The sequence below is a fragment of the Scyliorhinus canicula genome, chromosome 1 (assembly GCF_902713615.1).
Source record: "Scyliorhinus canicula chromosome 1, sScyCan1.1, whole genome shotgun sequence".
In the NCBI taxonomy this organism is placed as follows: Eukaryota; Metazoa; Chordata; class Chondrichthyes; order Carcharhiniformes; family Scyliorhinidae; genus Scyliorhinus; species Scyliorhinus canicula.
The window spans coordinates 139147015-139162545 of record NC_052146.1 but is presented as its reverse complement, the minus strand read 5'-3'; the positions used below and the strand labels follow the sequence as shown (position 1 = coordinate 139162545).

At 49.2% G+C, this 15531-nt stretch overlaps 1 protein-coding gene across 1 annotated transcript in view; it reads right to left on the bottom strand.

The window, feature by feature from the left end:
• Positions 1-523: 523 nt before the first annotated feature.
• The window catches only part of LOC119967911 (interferon alpha-inducible protein 27-like protein 1), a 42602-nt gene continuing 27594 nt past the window's right edge, over positions 524-15531 (bottom strand). Inside the window, exons 4-6 of the mRNA XM_038801011.1 lie at positions 11600-11635; positions 10775-10936; positions 524-1203 (exon numbers count right to left, since the gene is read on the bottom strand). Of these exons, the coding sequence (XP_038656939.1) occupies positions 1106-1203; positions 10775-10936; positions 11600-11635 (296 nt within the window). The 3' untranslated portion in view covers positions 524-1105. The remainder of the gene's footprint in view (positions 1204-10774; positions 10937-11599; positions 11636-15531) is intronic.

Genomic DNA, 15531 nt, shown 5'->3' with positions numbered 1-15531 from the left:
CCTGCCAATCGGCAGGCCCTGATCGCGGGCCAGGCCACAGCGGAGGCCCCCACCCCCGGGGTCGGAACCCCCCCCCCCAATCAGGCCGCCCCCGGATGCATTCACGCCGAGGACCCGCTGGGTAAGAGCAGGTGTGAACAGCGCCAGCAGGACTCGGGTATTTTTGTGTGGTCCCAGGCGGAGAATCGCCGGGGGATGGGGGGGGGGGGGGGGGGGTGTGTGCCGCGACTCCGCCGCACCGGCACCTAATGCCGCCGATTCTCGGCTCTCCAGAGAATTGGCAGACCGGCATTGGGGCGGCGTCGCATGATTCGAGCCCGTCCCGGCGATTCTCCAACCTGGCCTGGGCTGAGAGAATCCCGCCCAACAATTTCTCCTCCGTCTTGGCAGCCAGCCGATGGGGTTTCCCATTGTGGGCACCCGCACGCCATCTGGAAATCCACGGGCGTGACTGCGCTGTCAGCGAAGCGGAGGATCCGGCCAACGGAGAATCCTGCCTGAAATATATGACAACAACAATGACTTGCGTTTAGATTACATTTTTAATTTAATATAGCCTTGCTTGTGGTATCACAAAAGCATTCTCAGACATCACGTGAAACTGAACAAAGATATTGATACAGCTGAGTTAAAGAAGTATATTTTAAGGAACATCTTAAAAAGAGGATATATATATATCACACACCACCCTTACCTACAGCTGACAAGCTGTAGTAAAACATAATAACATTGGTATTACATTCAATGGTGTACTTTTTACAGCATCCTCAGAACGCTTGTCATTTGAAATGTAGTCACAGAACCCAATGTTTCCATTCACTCAGTGACCAGTTACAGAACGACAATATCTGGGGCTCGAACAAGTGTAGAATGTTCAGCCCAATTCTAATTGAGAGAATTGATAACAATGCATCTAAACAGTAGCAAAGAGACAGAACCATCTATACCCAAATTTAAATTATTTGCAATTTCCCCAGTCTATGGAATAGGCAACAGGTGATCACAAAATGCTACTTTATTCACTGCAAAAGTAAAGCCTCCTGGAGTTGCCCAGCTCCTGCACAGCATCTATTTTGAAGCAGCATGCAGACTTTAGGGTTTGTCTTCAGACTTCTTTTTCGAAAACCTTTTTCGCTACAAAGCCAGCACCACCACCAACACTTCCAACAATAACAGTACCCGTAGCAGAGAGTCCTGCAGCTCCTTTGTGAATAAAAAAGAAAAAAATATGTTTAATATTTAGCAATATCTATAACACCTTCCTTAAGCCGGCCTCCCTCCCCAAACTGATTATATTCACCTTATTCTGTTCTGTGAACCTCAAAAGTAATCATCTCCAATTACTCCCAGTACCACACGCAAGTGTGCATAAAAATGGGAGGAAAAGGTGAAGAAAGGCTTTACTTTCTTGGGACATTGGGATTGGCTCTGGGGCTGCTGGAGACTTGGACAGACTGGATGGGTTGCACCTAAGTTCCTTTGTGAGATGATTTGTTAGTGCTATGAGGGAGGGTTTAAATTAACTTGGCACAGGTGTGGGAGCCCGGAGGAATTATCAGAGATGAATACTAAGGCACACAGAATACTGGGAGAGACAAATAGCACTAGAGCAGGTAATAATAAATTAATAGGTGGGGTTAGAGTAAGAGGGAAAGAAAGGGTCTAAATCAGGGTTACAGTGCCTGCATGTGAATGCATAGAGCATGTTAAATACAACTAGTGAGTTACAGACACAGATTGCCATCTGGTGATATGGGCTAGGATGTCACGGCCCCTCACATCCAGCAGGATATTATGATCCTGAACTGAATGGAGATTAAAACAGCTCACGGCATCTTCTGATTGCAGGGTGGAGGAGACTCAGCACAGTGGGACTGGACAATTCCAGCCATTATCATGTGGCTATAACTGAGGCCTGGTTCAAATAAGTGCAGGACTGATCATGAAATATTCCTGGATACAGGACGTTCAGGAAGTGTGGTGATATAACCACTGTAGATATGTGTACTTGCAGTAGGGGGATGTATGGCTGTACCTGTAATACAGGTGTGGTGAATGTGATTCACACTATATATAGTTGCCAATATCACTCTATGTATATATGTTCGTTATCTACCCGTTGTAAGATCAAAGCTGTATATAGTTGCCAATATAACTCTGTGTATATATGTTCACTATCCACCATTGTAAGTGCAGTTGCACTATCCGACCACCAGGGGAGTCGCTCTGGGAGTACGCGAGAGTTTGTACTGGGCTCCTCCCTTGGCTCCGCCCAGGACTCCTCCCCCTGGGACCGATGTATAAAGATCAATGCCTTAGAGCCAGCCTGCAGTCCATCTGGAGTTCAACGACGAATAGGCTGGCTCTGTTGTAAGTGTATTAAAGCCTCTGTTCAGATCCAACTACACGTGTTCGCTGAATCGATGGTTCCATCAGTAATATCCAAAAAATAACTTTCAAAGAGCACGCGATCAGGGCCTGGAATGTACTGTTTGAGCGCGAGGCACGACCGAGGCGTTCATCAGAGAATTAGACTTATCAGAAAGGAAGGATGTGCAAGGTTACAGGGAGAAGGTGGGAGAATGCCACTAAGTGAATTGATAATTCGGAGAAGCGGTGCGTATATGATGGGCCAAATGGCCCCCTTCTGTGCTGCAACAATTCTGTGATTCTGGTAAACATTCTTCAAAACAATAAAAAACAGCGGTTGAATTCTGACCAAAAAATGACAAGGTCATGTCCGGTGAGAAAACTATTGAGAATCTGGCCGACGGCGTTGGTGGGAATTCTCATGAAACTTTGAGCCGCTCAAGTAAAGGTTTTTTATAGCCACGTGAATCACGTCGTGCTTTTTGCAGACTCCCACTGATTTGCTCACCCCCCGGGAAACCTAATCACTGGGCCGGCATCGCCCAGACACAGACAGGAATGGCCAACTCCTTGAGCTCCATGGCTGATATTGTACAGACCCAGGTCAATACCAGAGCAGGCCTCCAGAACTGGCAGGTGTCGGCGGTGCCTCAGGGGATGGCTCCGCTCCCACACCCGTCCCATGGAGAAGGCCGGGGGCTATAGGGCTAGAGGGAGGAGAAGGTGTTGGGGTCCATGCCGGTGACTCCTGCAGGGGAGGTCCCAGAACACCGTGGCACCTCCGTCTCCCACCTTCCACCGTCCCTGGTGCATCAGGTGGGCAGAACAGGGTGGTAGCCTGCCATCTAAGAAGCCCGAGGTGCAGCCTGGCTCACCCAGGCCGGGCCGCCGCAAGGGACCCGAGTGGCAGGGCAGGAGTCTCAGCAGCCCATCTCCACTTCTGCTGAACCATCTGCAGAAACACCGAGACGTAGTCAGAGGGCCTGTAAGGCCAGAAAGGTTGACACTGAGTAAGTTGGCATGGGTGCAGGGCACAGCTTGGATATAGGGGCTTGGGTACATGTATATAACGTTTGTGCGGGGGTGGGGTGGGAACTAAGTACTACTGTGGGTCAGGGTGATGGAGCATTGAGCTCTGGTGGGAGCTGTCACTCGCAACCGTGTGAGCCCAGCTCGTTGTGCCGCAGGTGGATGTGTAATGGAGGGGTGGTGTGCATACGGGTGATTCGGTGGTATGGGAGCTAAAGTTGGTCGGTGGTGGGGGAGGTGAGTCTCATTGGTGTTGTGGGAGGTGGGGGTGCGGGGCGGTGAGTGGTGTCGTACTGTGGTGTCCGTGCCCCTGTTCAGCAAACCCCCACCCGTTGGTGAAATGTGCGGCTATTAACGCGTCCCGTGCTCGCTGGCCCTACCGGTGGCGTAGTGCAGCCTGCCGTCCATGTGCAGCCCCCGTGCCTCATACATTGACCCATCCCCTTCCTTCTCATCTGGAGATCGTGATCCTCCCCCTCACCCTCCTCCTCCTCCAGCACATCGCCCCTTTACTGTGCTATATTGTGCAAGAAGCGGCAGACCACAATGATGCGGCCAACCCTCTCCGACGGGTACCGGAGGGCCCCTCCAGAGCGGTCCAGACACCTGAAGCACATCTTCAGCAGCCTAAAGCATCTCTCGACCACACCCCTGGTCGAACAATGGGCATCATTGTAGCGGTTCTCCGCTTTGGTCCGTGGCCTCCGTATAGGCGTCATCAGCCACGACCGCAACGGGTAACCCCTGTAGCTCAGCAACCAGCCCCAAGGCGGAGGGGGGGGGGGGGGGGGGGGGTTGTCCCTCGAACATGCTGGGGATGAATGATTGCACCAGGGTAAATGAGTCATTTACACTGCCCAGGTACCGGGCGCAGAAGTGCAGGATCTTCATCCAGTGGTCACAGACCACCTGCACATTCATGAAGTAGGACCCCTTCCTATTCATGAACATCGGCCTATTATATGATGGTGGCCACACGGCAACGTGCACACCATTAATTACTCCCTGTATCATGCGTATCATGGCCACGGCAGTCATGCCCTCTGCCCGGAAATCCTGGTGGGCGCAGTCCACAGGGAATTGAATGTTGCAGTCCACGATGTCATCCAGGGCGCCAGTCACTGCATGGATGCACCGGTGCACCGGTGCATGCGAGATGCCCGACAGGTCCCCGCTCGGCGACTGGAATGACCCCGTGGCACAGAAGTTCAAGCAACCATCACCTTGACGTCCACCGGGAGAAGATGACACCCCCAGTCCCACGCGGTGCCAGGTGTGCCATCATGTGGCAGATGTGGGCAATGGTCTCGCTGCTGATCCGGAGTCTCCGCCAGCATGCCCGGTCCGGGAGTTCCTGGAAGGACATGTGGTGCCGGTACACACGAGGCCTCATCAGGTGCCTCTGTGGCACCACCTCTTCCTCCCCCTCCTCCTGATCGGCATCCTCGACCTGTGACTCCCCCTCGTCATGGTTCTCCTCCTCCTCCTCCTGCGTCTGTCGGGCGGGTGGCCCTCCAGCCTAAGCGGCTGGCACCTGCCCCTCTGAAGCCCGCTCCTGTGCTGCAGCCTCCACCTCCTCTCTGTGACGCCCCTGCTCCAGCTCCCACATGGCTGCATGCAGGGCACTGACCCCTGCCACGTTGACCAACATCGCTGGAAGATGCCCAAACATTATGATCTGCAGGGGGTGGCAGTAGACAAATTTCATCATGGCACATACCCCCCTTTACAACCAGGTGCCATGGGCTACACGGTCACTCCAGTTGGCAGCTTGTGACCCAGCCAGGCATGCTCCCCACCACCGCTCGCCACCTCAGTGCCTCGGCTCCTGTCGCCCATCCCTCCTGCCAGGTCACCGTTTAATGGCACTGCCTTCACTGGCTGCTGCCGTGGGTGCGGCGCTGGATCTACCTGCCGGCGGGTGCCGCCAGCTGAGAGGGGTGCCCCGTGAGGGATCCGCCACCCATCCAAACAGACAGACGGCCTGCGTTCAGCCAGTGTCTGGTGTGGGTGCCCATCAGCATGGCAGCCGTAATGGCGTCCGTGCCGTTGGCACCGCACTGTCATAGCGGGTGGTTCCCGGCTGCCGCGACTGTCACCACCCCCCGTTCCCCAAAACCCCCTGACGCAGGAAGGCCTGCCCCCACTGCCCCCCCCCCCCCCCGCGCAGCCACGGCCGTGCCCGTTTCGCCAGCCCGAGGTCTCCCCACGCTGACCCCTACCTCCTCTGGACGCCTCATCAGCCAAGATGTCTGGCTGACGATTTTTTATAGGTGGTTAGAACCACGCCGTCGTGACTTCTGATCATGCCGTTGGGACTTAGGCCCATCCGGGACGCAGCATCGTTAGGGGCCCGGAGAATTGCTCGTTGGGCCACTCCTGCGATTCTCCGGCCGTGTGACGTCTGCAATGATCGCTCAATTTTTGGGGGAGCGGAGATTCGCAAAACAGTGTCGGAACGGTGTCGCAGGCCGTTTTGACGTGAACACCGATTCTCGGCCGTGCTCGGAGAATCCTGCCCAAAAGCTTTGATTCTAAATGCAACAAGCATTCATAACAAACTTAATGAGCTAACGTCACAAATAGAAACAAAAGGTTGTGACTTGGTGGGGATTACTGAAAATTGGTAACCGGGAGATTAGGTCTGGGATCGAATATAGAACATAGAACAGTCCAGCACAGAACAGGCCCTTCGGCCCTCGATGTTGTGCCAAGCAATGACCACCCCACTCGAACCCACGTATCCACCCTATACCCGTAACCCAACAATCCCCCCCTCAACCTTACTTTTTAGGACACTACGGGCAATTTAGCATGGCCAATCCACCTAACCCGCACATCTTTGGACTGTGGGAGGAAACCGGAGCACCCGGAGGAAACCCACACACACACAGGGAGGACGTGCAGACTCCGCACAGACAGTGACCCAGCCGGGAACTGAACCTGGGACCCTGGAGCTGTGAAGCATTTATGCTAACCACCATGCTACCGTGCTGCCCTGGTTATCCAAGGTTACGCAGTATTTTGGAAAAATAGAGTAAAGGGGAAAGGAGGTGGTGAGGAAAGGGATCAGAGAAATAACATCAGCACTGGAGATCAAGATGTGGAATCAGTATGGGAAAATAAGAATTAACAAAGGGAAGAAATCCTTGGTAGGAGTATAGGTCCCCAAACAGCAGTAAGGAGGTGTTGCAATTGTACACGGCATTGGTAAGACTGCGACTGGAGTATTGTGCACGGTTTTTGGTCCCCTTTTTTGAGGAAAGATGTAGTAGCATTGAAGACAGTGCAGTGGAGGTTCACTAGATTGATTCCAGGGATGGTGGGTTTGTTGTATAAGAGATTGGACAGTTTAGGCCTCTACTCATTAGAGCTTAGAATAATGAGGGGAGATCAAATCGAGGTTCTTCCTTCTGTGGGGCATTTTAATCGTAGCATAAGAAAGCCAATTTTTAATTTTAGCAAATTTAAAATAGATTTGCAGAGAAACTATTTCTCCCAAAGGATTGAGACTCTGTGGAATTCGCTATCCCAAAGTGCGGTGGATGCAGGGACAGTGAGTAATTTTAAGGAGAGGTTAGACAGATTGGTAGTTGGTAATGGGTTGAAGAGTAATGGAGAACGGGCAGGACAATGGAGTTGTGGCCATGAGGGGATCAGCCATGATCACATTGAAGGTGTTTAAGCTTGGGAGGTTAAATTGCCTACTCCTGCTTTGAGGTCATGTGTTCCAGGGAGGAGATGCTCTGGCTGATTTTGCAATCCAGCTCTTGGTCTGCAGCATTGTAGGCAACAGATGAGGAACATAACAGCCATGGTAGAATAGCGGAGCAGACTCGATGGGCCAAATGGCCTAATTCTGCTCCTATATCTTATGAATTTATCACCTCTCTGTGGTGCTGTGGCTGGATCAGCTATGGACTTAGCACAGCGGTTAGCACTGCTGCCTCACAGCACCAGGGACATGAGTTCAATTCCAGTCTTGGGCCACTGCCTGTGTGGAGTTTGTACTTTCTCTCCGTGTCTGCATGGATTTCCTCTAGTGTTCCGGTTTCCTCCCACAGTCCAAAGATGTGCAGGTTAGGTGGATTGGCCATGCTAAATGCCCCAAATATCCAAAGATGTGTAGGGTAGGTGGGGTTATGTGGTTAGGGCGGGGGAGTGGGCCTAGGTGCTCTTTCAGTGGGTTCGGTGCAGACTCCAGAATTGTGCACTGAAAAGAGAAGAATACCTTGCCCCTCAGCCGTCCACTCCTCTGGGATCTCCACCCATGCGGTTCCCCTCAGTGAGTGCCTCTCCAGTAAGACTCACACCCTCCCCTCTCACACTGACACGTCCCCACACCTGTGCCTGTCAACTCTACCGGGATTAGGAGACTTGACCCTCGAGAGTCTCACAAGCACATTTCTCCCAAATTTCCCCAACCGCACCCCCCCCCCCCCCCCCCCACTGAGTGGATGCATGAGATCCATGCCTGTATCCTCATGTTGCTCCTCAAAGATGCCCACATCATGACCTAGAACGGAGTCAGTGATAATAAACGTCAGCATGAAGCCTTGAATTAGGGTATCAATGTATCTTGTGTGATATTAACTCTTGTGCGAGCTTTGGAGTTCAATGCTTCGGACTCCAATCAGTGGCAGTGAGGTTTAGCTCTTCAGATTTCACTGGCACAATTGACGAGTCAGTGAAGTTAGAGGTAGTATATCAGGCAAATGACTGCCTCTTGTGGCAGACAAAGCACAGATGATTAGAGTAACTCTGCAATTAGCGTGACAAGCACATGCCCAGTGGGCACCTCGTTCGCCTATTTCACAGCCCTACACACTAATTCCCAACAGACTACTGTCCGAGACAAGTGGACTTGAAATTTCATGGAGCTTAACCCCTTTGTCCTCACATTGCTGCCTGAGAGTGCAGTTCTAATCACACTGCAGCCGTGCTTCCCAAAGTGAGGTCTTCATTCCTCATGAGGCAGGAACGCAACACATTCCTCTGAGTCCCACATTCTGTCCTTGCAGCCAGGCCTGTCATGACACCCCACCCAGGAGACTTACAGTACCCCCCCCCCCCCCCCCCCCCCCCCCAGCCTCACCCACCAAGTGCTGAATCTCTGTTTTCACCTCCTCCAACCCACTTTGCAGCTCCTACCCAAGGCCGGGCGCTCAGCAATGATGTGGCCAGAAGCCCAGCAAGGAGGACACAGGAAACAATGCCTTTATGCCAGCCCCCAGATACCCTTAAAGCAAGGGGAACCCCAAAGTGAAGGGAAGTTAAGGTCTGGTAGTTGACAGACTGAACCCCAGCCCCAGCCCCATTTTGAACATATCTGTATCTCCCGTGCCCTCTCCGGTGCACTCTGAACATTGAGGATTCTGGATATTCATGCCTGCCTGTGAGCTCACCTCCGATATCCCTCTCAGAGCTGAGTGCGGCAGAATCACTTTTGTGTTAACCTATTGGAAATGGCGCCGCTATGATGTCACAGGGCGCCTGCTGAAGATTTAGTGAGGGACAAAGGTCTGGAGTGAGTGCTCGCTAATGACATGCTAATGTATTAAAATTAGGTTTCCGGGCTCCCACGGCATAATTGGCATTGCTGCACTAGAGAGCAGGGGAGCGGAGGGATTTTGAGCCCAGACCGATCCTCTCCTCATCCGTAACTCCTGAGGACAAAATTGAACACAACTGGAGTTAGAGGGCACAGCCTTCCAGAGGCATGAGAGAGCTCCCGAACCTCATCCCACATAAGCAAAAGCCCTTCAGCTGGCCAGCGAGGAGCCCACGCTGTAGTTCTCACTGAAGGCGACTGTGGGTTCAAAATCAACCCCGGTGAAGCTACATACTCTCCACTGCCAACCATGATAATATGAATGTGGTTAGCACTGCAGCCCACCAGAGACTCGGGTTCGATTCCAACCTTGGATGACTGCGTGGAGTTTGCACATTTTGCCCGTGACTTTGTGGGTTTCCTCCGGTTGCTCCAGCTTCACTTCATATTAAACAAACCTGGTGGTACTGGAGTTTTATTAAACAGCAATCCAGCATTAACTGTTAGGCAACTGTAGAAGCCAACTGTTTTCTAACACACCTAATAGGTAAAAGAAAGCTAAATATTAAGCCCCTGTCTTACTAAATACCCATTTTAAATTCAGTCATAACCTCAGGTCATCTCAAAACATACAGCTTACAAAACAGCATGACACAGCATAAATTCTACAACATAAAACACATAATTCAACAGAAACACAAAGGAACCTGATAGATTAAAACAAACACTTTGACAAGACAGTGTCCAAGGACAGGGTAGGCTCCATGGCAACAGCATAGCAACGACATTGTAATATCAAGTCACCATTGTTCTCAATGTTGATAAAAACTAAGTCAGCAAGAAGTCAGTTGAAGCCGGTCACGATAACAGCATAGAATCGCATTCCATAACACATACAAGAATTCATTTATGAAACATTTCAAGTTAATGTTGCACGTTAAAGACTGACAGCTAACCGTCAAATCAAACTCATTTGATTCTAACCCAAACCAATTAGGATTATATAGGGTGTAGATAGATGGCTAAAGACTGATATGATTTAGTATAACCGTGATAGTCTGTACGGCCATCTTTATTCGGATCATTCTATACTTTGATCTAAACTATTCTCTATCTCTCTACTTTCACTTTTCCACTCTAACTCTTGAAGTAAATGCAAGCTGTTGTGCCATAAGCAAGAAACCATGTCTGTATTATTTAAAAAGTTAAATGGTATACAAGTTGCTTCTCTTTAAGTCCTTTTTGCTAGCCGGACGTATTAGAAAATAAGATTTAAGTGATTCTCAGTTGTAATCAAATAGAGGCAATAAACGATTCTTGTTTGCACCCGAGAAGTTTTAACTCAAATTTCTACTGAGTTTTAGTGTTCGCAAGTGCCACTAGATCCGCATGGTAGATCTCTTTCAGCAATCTCCATCTCAGTCCCAGTCAAGGCAATAACTTCCTGTGAGAAACCACAGGTTCCTTCCATAGACCCTTAACCCCAATCAAAACTTCACCATAGGAACAGGAATAGGCCATTCAGTCCCTTGAGTCTGTCCTGCCATTCAATGAGACCATGATTGGTTTATGGCCTAACTCCATATTCCTTAATATCTTTTCTTAAAAAACGTATCTCTGATTTAAAATTAACAACTGTTCCAGCTTCAACTGCTGTTTGTGGGACAGAGTTCCAAACCTTGACGCCCTTTGTGTGAGGAAGTGCGTCTTAACATCTCTCCTGAATGGTCTGGCCCTAATTTTTAGACCAATTGTAGAACCTCCAAACAAGATCAATGTTCAGAACTATTCCTCTATTCTTTAGAAAACAACGCAGAATCATACCAATAGATTGGAGAATTGATACGGCACCACCAGTTACTACACCTCCTCCATTAGCCAGTGCAGCTGCAGACATCAGTTTTGCTCCTAAAGATCCAGCTGCTATTCCAGCGCCAGTAAAGCCAGCTGCAGAGACCACAATGGGGGCAGCTACCAGGGTAACACCTGAAACATAGGACAATAAAGTCATTCAACAATAAAGTTAGTTGATAAGAGGGCGAAAAATGAGCATAGTGAAATCACACTCTGTTTGGGCTGTTGGCTACAGAGATCACAACTGCAGCAAATCCAATAATGGTATGGGAAGAAATGAATGGGAAATTTTTGTCTCTATGGGCATCAAAGTCTCTCTTGTCAACCACCCTCAATCTAGGTTGAACATTTAGTGTCATTTGAGAGTGTGCGTAGTTGTCAGAGATGCCTCAGTACCATCTGCTTCTACAAGTGGATGAACCAAAGGGTGCTTCTTCAAATAGGTGCTATGGCTCTGTTTGAAGAAGCAGAGTTCTCCTGGTGCCCTGAGCAACATTCTTCACACAACAAAACACAACTGAAAACAGATTATCTAGTTTTGTCGAAGAGTCATATGGATTTCAAACATTAATCATGTTTTCCTCTCCAAAGATGCTGACAGACCTGTTGAGTGTTTCCAGCATTTTCAGTTTTTATCCATTCACTTGATGATTGAGGAACTTTCCTATGTACAAACTGGTTGCCACTTTCTCTACATAACAGCAATGACTGCATATAATCAACTGATTAGGAAGCACTTTCCGACAAACCAAGCAAAGTGTAAAGAGACTGTATCAATGCAAATTGTTTCATTACCTACTCCTCCTGCAATCCAGGCAGCGGTTGTCCACGCTGTAATTACATGAGCCAAACACAAAAATTAGACATGTGTTCAACAGTGAGAGGGCTACACATTCGATAACTTTCTTAATTGCGAGATCAGTAATACAGTAAATCAGTCAAGTTAAATATCATACATTTTCCTAATAGAACATAGAACATAGAACGATACAGCGCAGTACAGGCCCTTCGGCCCTTGATGTTGCACCGACATGGAAAAAAACTAAAGGCCATCTAACCTACACTATGCCCTTATCATCCATATGCTTATCCAATAAACTTTTAAATGCCCTCAATGTTGGCGAGTTCACTACTGTTGCAGGTAGGGCATTCCACGGCCTCACCACTCTTTGCGTAAAAAACCCACCTCTGACCTCTGTCCTATATCTATTACCCCTCAATTTAAGGCTATGTCCCCTCGTGCTAGCCACCTCCATCCGCGGGAGAAGGCTCTCGCTGTCCACCCTATCTAACCCTCTGATCATTTTGTATGCCTCTATTAAGTCACCTCTTAACCTTCTTCTCTCTAACGAAAACAACCTCAAGTCCATCAGCCTTTCCTCATAAGATTTTCCCTCCATACCAGGCAACATCCTGGTAAATCTCCTCTGCACCCGTTCCAAAGCTTCCACGTCCTTCCTATAATGAGGCGACCAGAACTGTACGCAATACTCCAAATGCGGCCGTACAAGAGTTATGTACAGCTGCAACATGACCTCATGGCTCCGGAACTCAATCCCTCTACCAATAAAGGCCAACACACCATAGGCCTTCTTCACAACCCTATCAACCTGGGTGGCAACTTTCAGGGATCAATGGACATGGACACTGAGATCCCTCTGCTCATCCACACTACCAAGAATTTTACCATTAGCCAAATATTCCGCATTCCTGTTATTCTTTCCAAAGTGAATCACCTCACACTTCTCCACATTAAACTTCATTTGCCACCTCTCAGCCCAGCTCTGCAGCTTATCTATGTCCCTCTGTAACCTGCAACATCCTTCCGCACTGTCTACAACTCCACCGACTTTAGTGTCGTCTGCAAATTTACTCACCCATCCTTCTGCGCCCTCCTCGAGGTCATTTATAAAAATGACAAACAGCAACGGCCCCAGAACAGATCCTTGTGGTACGCCACTCGTAACTGAACTCCATTCTGAACATTTCCCATCAACTATCACTCTCTGTCTTCTTTCAACTAGCCAATTTCTGATCCACATCTCTAAATCATCCTCAATCCCCAGCCTCCGTATTTTCTGCAATAGCCGACCGTAGGGAACATTATCAAACGCTTTACTGAAATCCATATACACCACATCAACTGCTCTACCCTCGTCTACCTGTTCAGTCACCTTCTCAAAGAACTCGATAAGGTTTGTGAGGCATGACCTACCCTTCACAAAACCATGCTGACTATCCCTAATCATATTATTCCTATCTAGATGATTATAAATCGTATCTTTTATAATCCTCTCCAAGACTTTACCCACCACAGACGTTAGGCTCACCGGCCTATAGTTACCGGGGTTATCTCTACTCCCCTTCTTGAACAAAGGGACCACATTTACTATCCTCCAGTCCTCTGGCACTATTCCTGTAGCCAATGATGACCTAAAAATCAAAGCCAAAGGCTCAGCAATCTCTTCCCTGGCTTCCCAGAGAATCCTAGGATAAATCCCATCAGGCCCCGGGGACTTATCTATTTTCACCTTGTCCAGAATTGCCAACACTTCTTCCCTATGCACCTCAATGCCATCTATTCTAATAGCCTGGGTCTCAGCATTCTCCTCCACAATATTATCTTTTTCCTGAGTGAATACTGACGAAAAGTATTCATTTAATATCTCGCTTATCTCCTCAGCCTCCACACACAACTTCTCACCACTGTCCTTGACTGGCCTTACTCTTACCCTAGTCATTCTTTTATTCCTGACATACCTATAGAAAGCTTTTGGGTTTTCCTTGATCCTACCTGCCAAAGACTTCTCATGTCCCCTCCTTGCTCGTCTTAGCTCTCTCTTTAGATCCTTCCTCGCTTCCTTGTAACTATCAAACGCCCCAACTGAAACTTCACGCCTCATCGTCACATAGGCCTCCTTCTTCCTCTTAACAAGAGATTCCACTTCTTTGGTAAACCACGGTTCCCTCGCTCGACCCCTTCCTCCCTGCCTGACTGGTACGTACTTATCAAGAACATGCAATAGCTGTTCCTTGAACAAGCTCCACATATCCAGTGTGCCCAACCCTTGCAGCCTACTTCTCCAACCTACACATCCTAAGTCATGTCTAATGGCATCAAAATTGCCCTTCCCCCAGCTATAACTCTTGCCCTGCGGGGTATACTTATCCCTTTCCATCACTAACGTAAAGGTCACCGAATTGTGGTCACTGTTTCCAAAGTGCTCACCTACCTCCAGATCTAACACCTGGCCTGGTTCATTACCCAAAACCAAATCCAATGTGGCCTCGCCTCTTGTTGGCCTGTCAACATATTGTGTCATGAAACCCTCCTGTACACATTGTACAAAGAACGACCCATCTAATGTACTCGAACTATATCTTTTCCAGTCAATATTTGGAAAGTTAAAGTCTCCCATAACAACTACCCTGTTACTTTCGCTCTTTTCCAGAATCATCTTCGCCATCCTTTCCTCTACATCCCTAGAACTATTAGGTGGCCTATAGAAAACTCCCAACAGGGTGACCTCTCCTTTCCTGTTTCTAACCTCAGCCCATACTACCTCGGAAGAAGAGTCCCCATCTAGCATCCTTTCCGTCACCGTAATACTGTCCTTGACTAGCAGCGCCACACCTCCCCCTCTTTTGCCCCCTTCTCTGAGCTTACTAAAACACCTAAACCCCGGAACCTGCAACAACCATTCCTGTCCCTGCTCTATCCATGTCTCTGAAAACATCGAAGTCCCAGGTACCAACCCATGCTGCCAGTTCCCCTACCTTATTTCGTATACTCCTGGCATTGAAGTAGACACACTTCAAACCACCTACCTGAACACTGGCACCCTCCTGCGAAGTCAAATCTGTGCTCCTGACCTCTATACTCTCAATCTCCCGTACCCCAAAACTACAATCCAGGTTCCCATGCCCCTGCTGAATTAGTTTAAACCCCCCCAAAGAGCACTAACAAATCTCCCCCCCAGGATATTGGTGCCCCTCAGGTTCAGATGTAGATCATCCTGTCTATAGAGGTCCCACCTTCCCCAGAAAGAGCCCCAGTTATCCAGAAATCTGAATCCCTCCCGCCTGCACCATCCCTGTAGCCACGTGTTTAATTGCTCTCTCTCCCTATTCCTCATCTCACTATCACGTGGCACGGGCAACAACCCAGAGATAACAACTCTGTTTGTTCTCACTCTGAGCTTCCATCCTAGCTCCCTAAAGGCCTGCCTGACATCCTTGTCCCCTTTCCTACCTATGTCGTTAGTGCCAATGTGGACTACGACTTGAGGCTGCTCCCCCTCCCCCTTAAGGACCCGGAAAACACGATCCGAGACATCACGTACCCTTGCACCTGGGAGGCAACATACCAAACGTGAGTCTCTCTCGCTCCCAGAAAATCTCCTATCTGTGCCCCTGACTATTGAGTCCCCAATTACTAATGTTCTACTCCTTTCCCCCCTTCCCTTCAGAGCAACAGGGACAGACTCCGTGCCAGAGGCCCATACCCCATAACTGTCACTTGACCACAGCCCCTCCACAAACCACCTTCAAATTAGGCTGACCGCACTGCACGTATGCAAATTTCCCCAGAACAGCTGATCAGTAGCTCTGCTCTGCTGCCCTCTGCTGGATGCTTGCCTTCACTCAAACTCCTTGGGTCTCCTTCGCAGGTTCACCTTCAAATTAGGCTGACCGCACTGCACGTATGCAAATTTTCCCAGAACAGC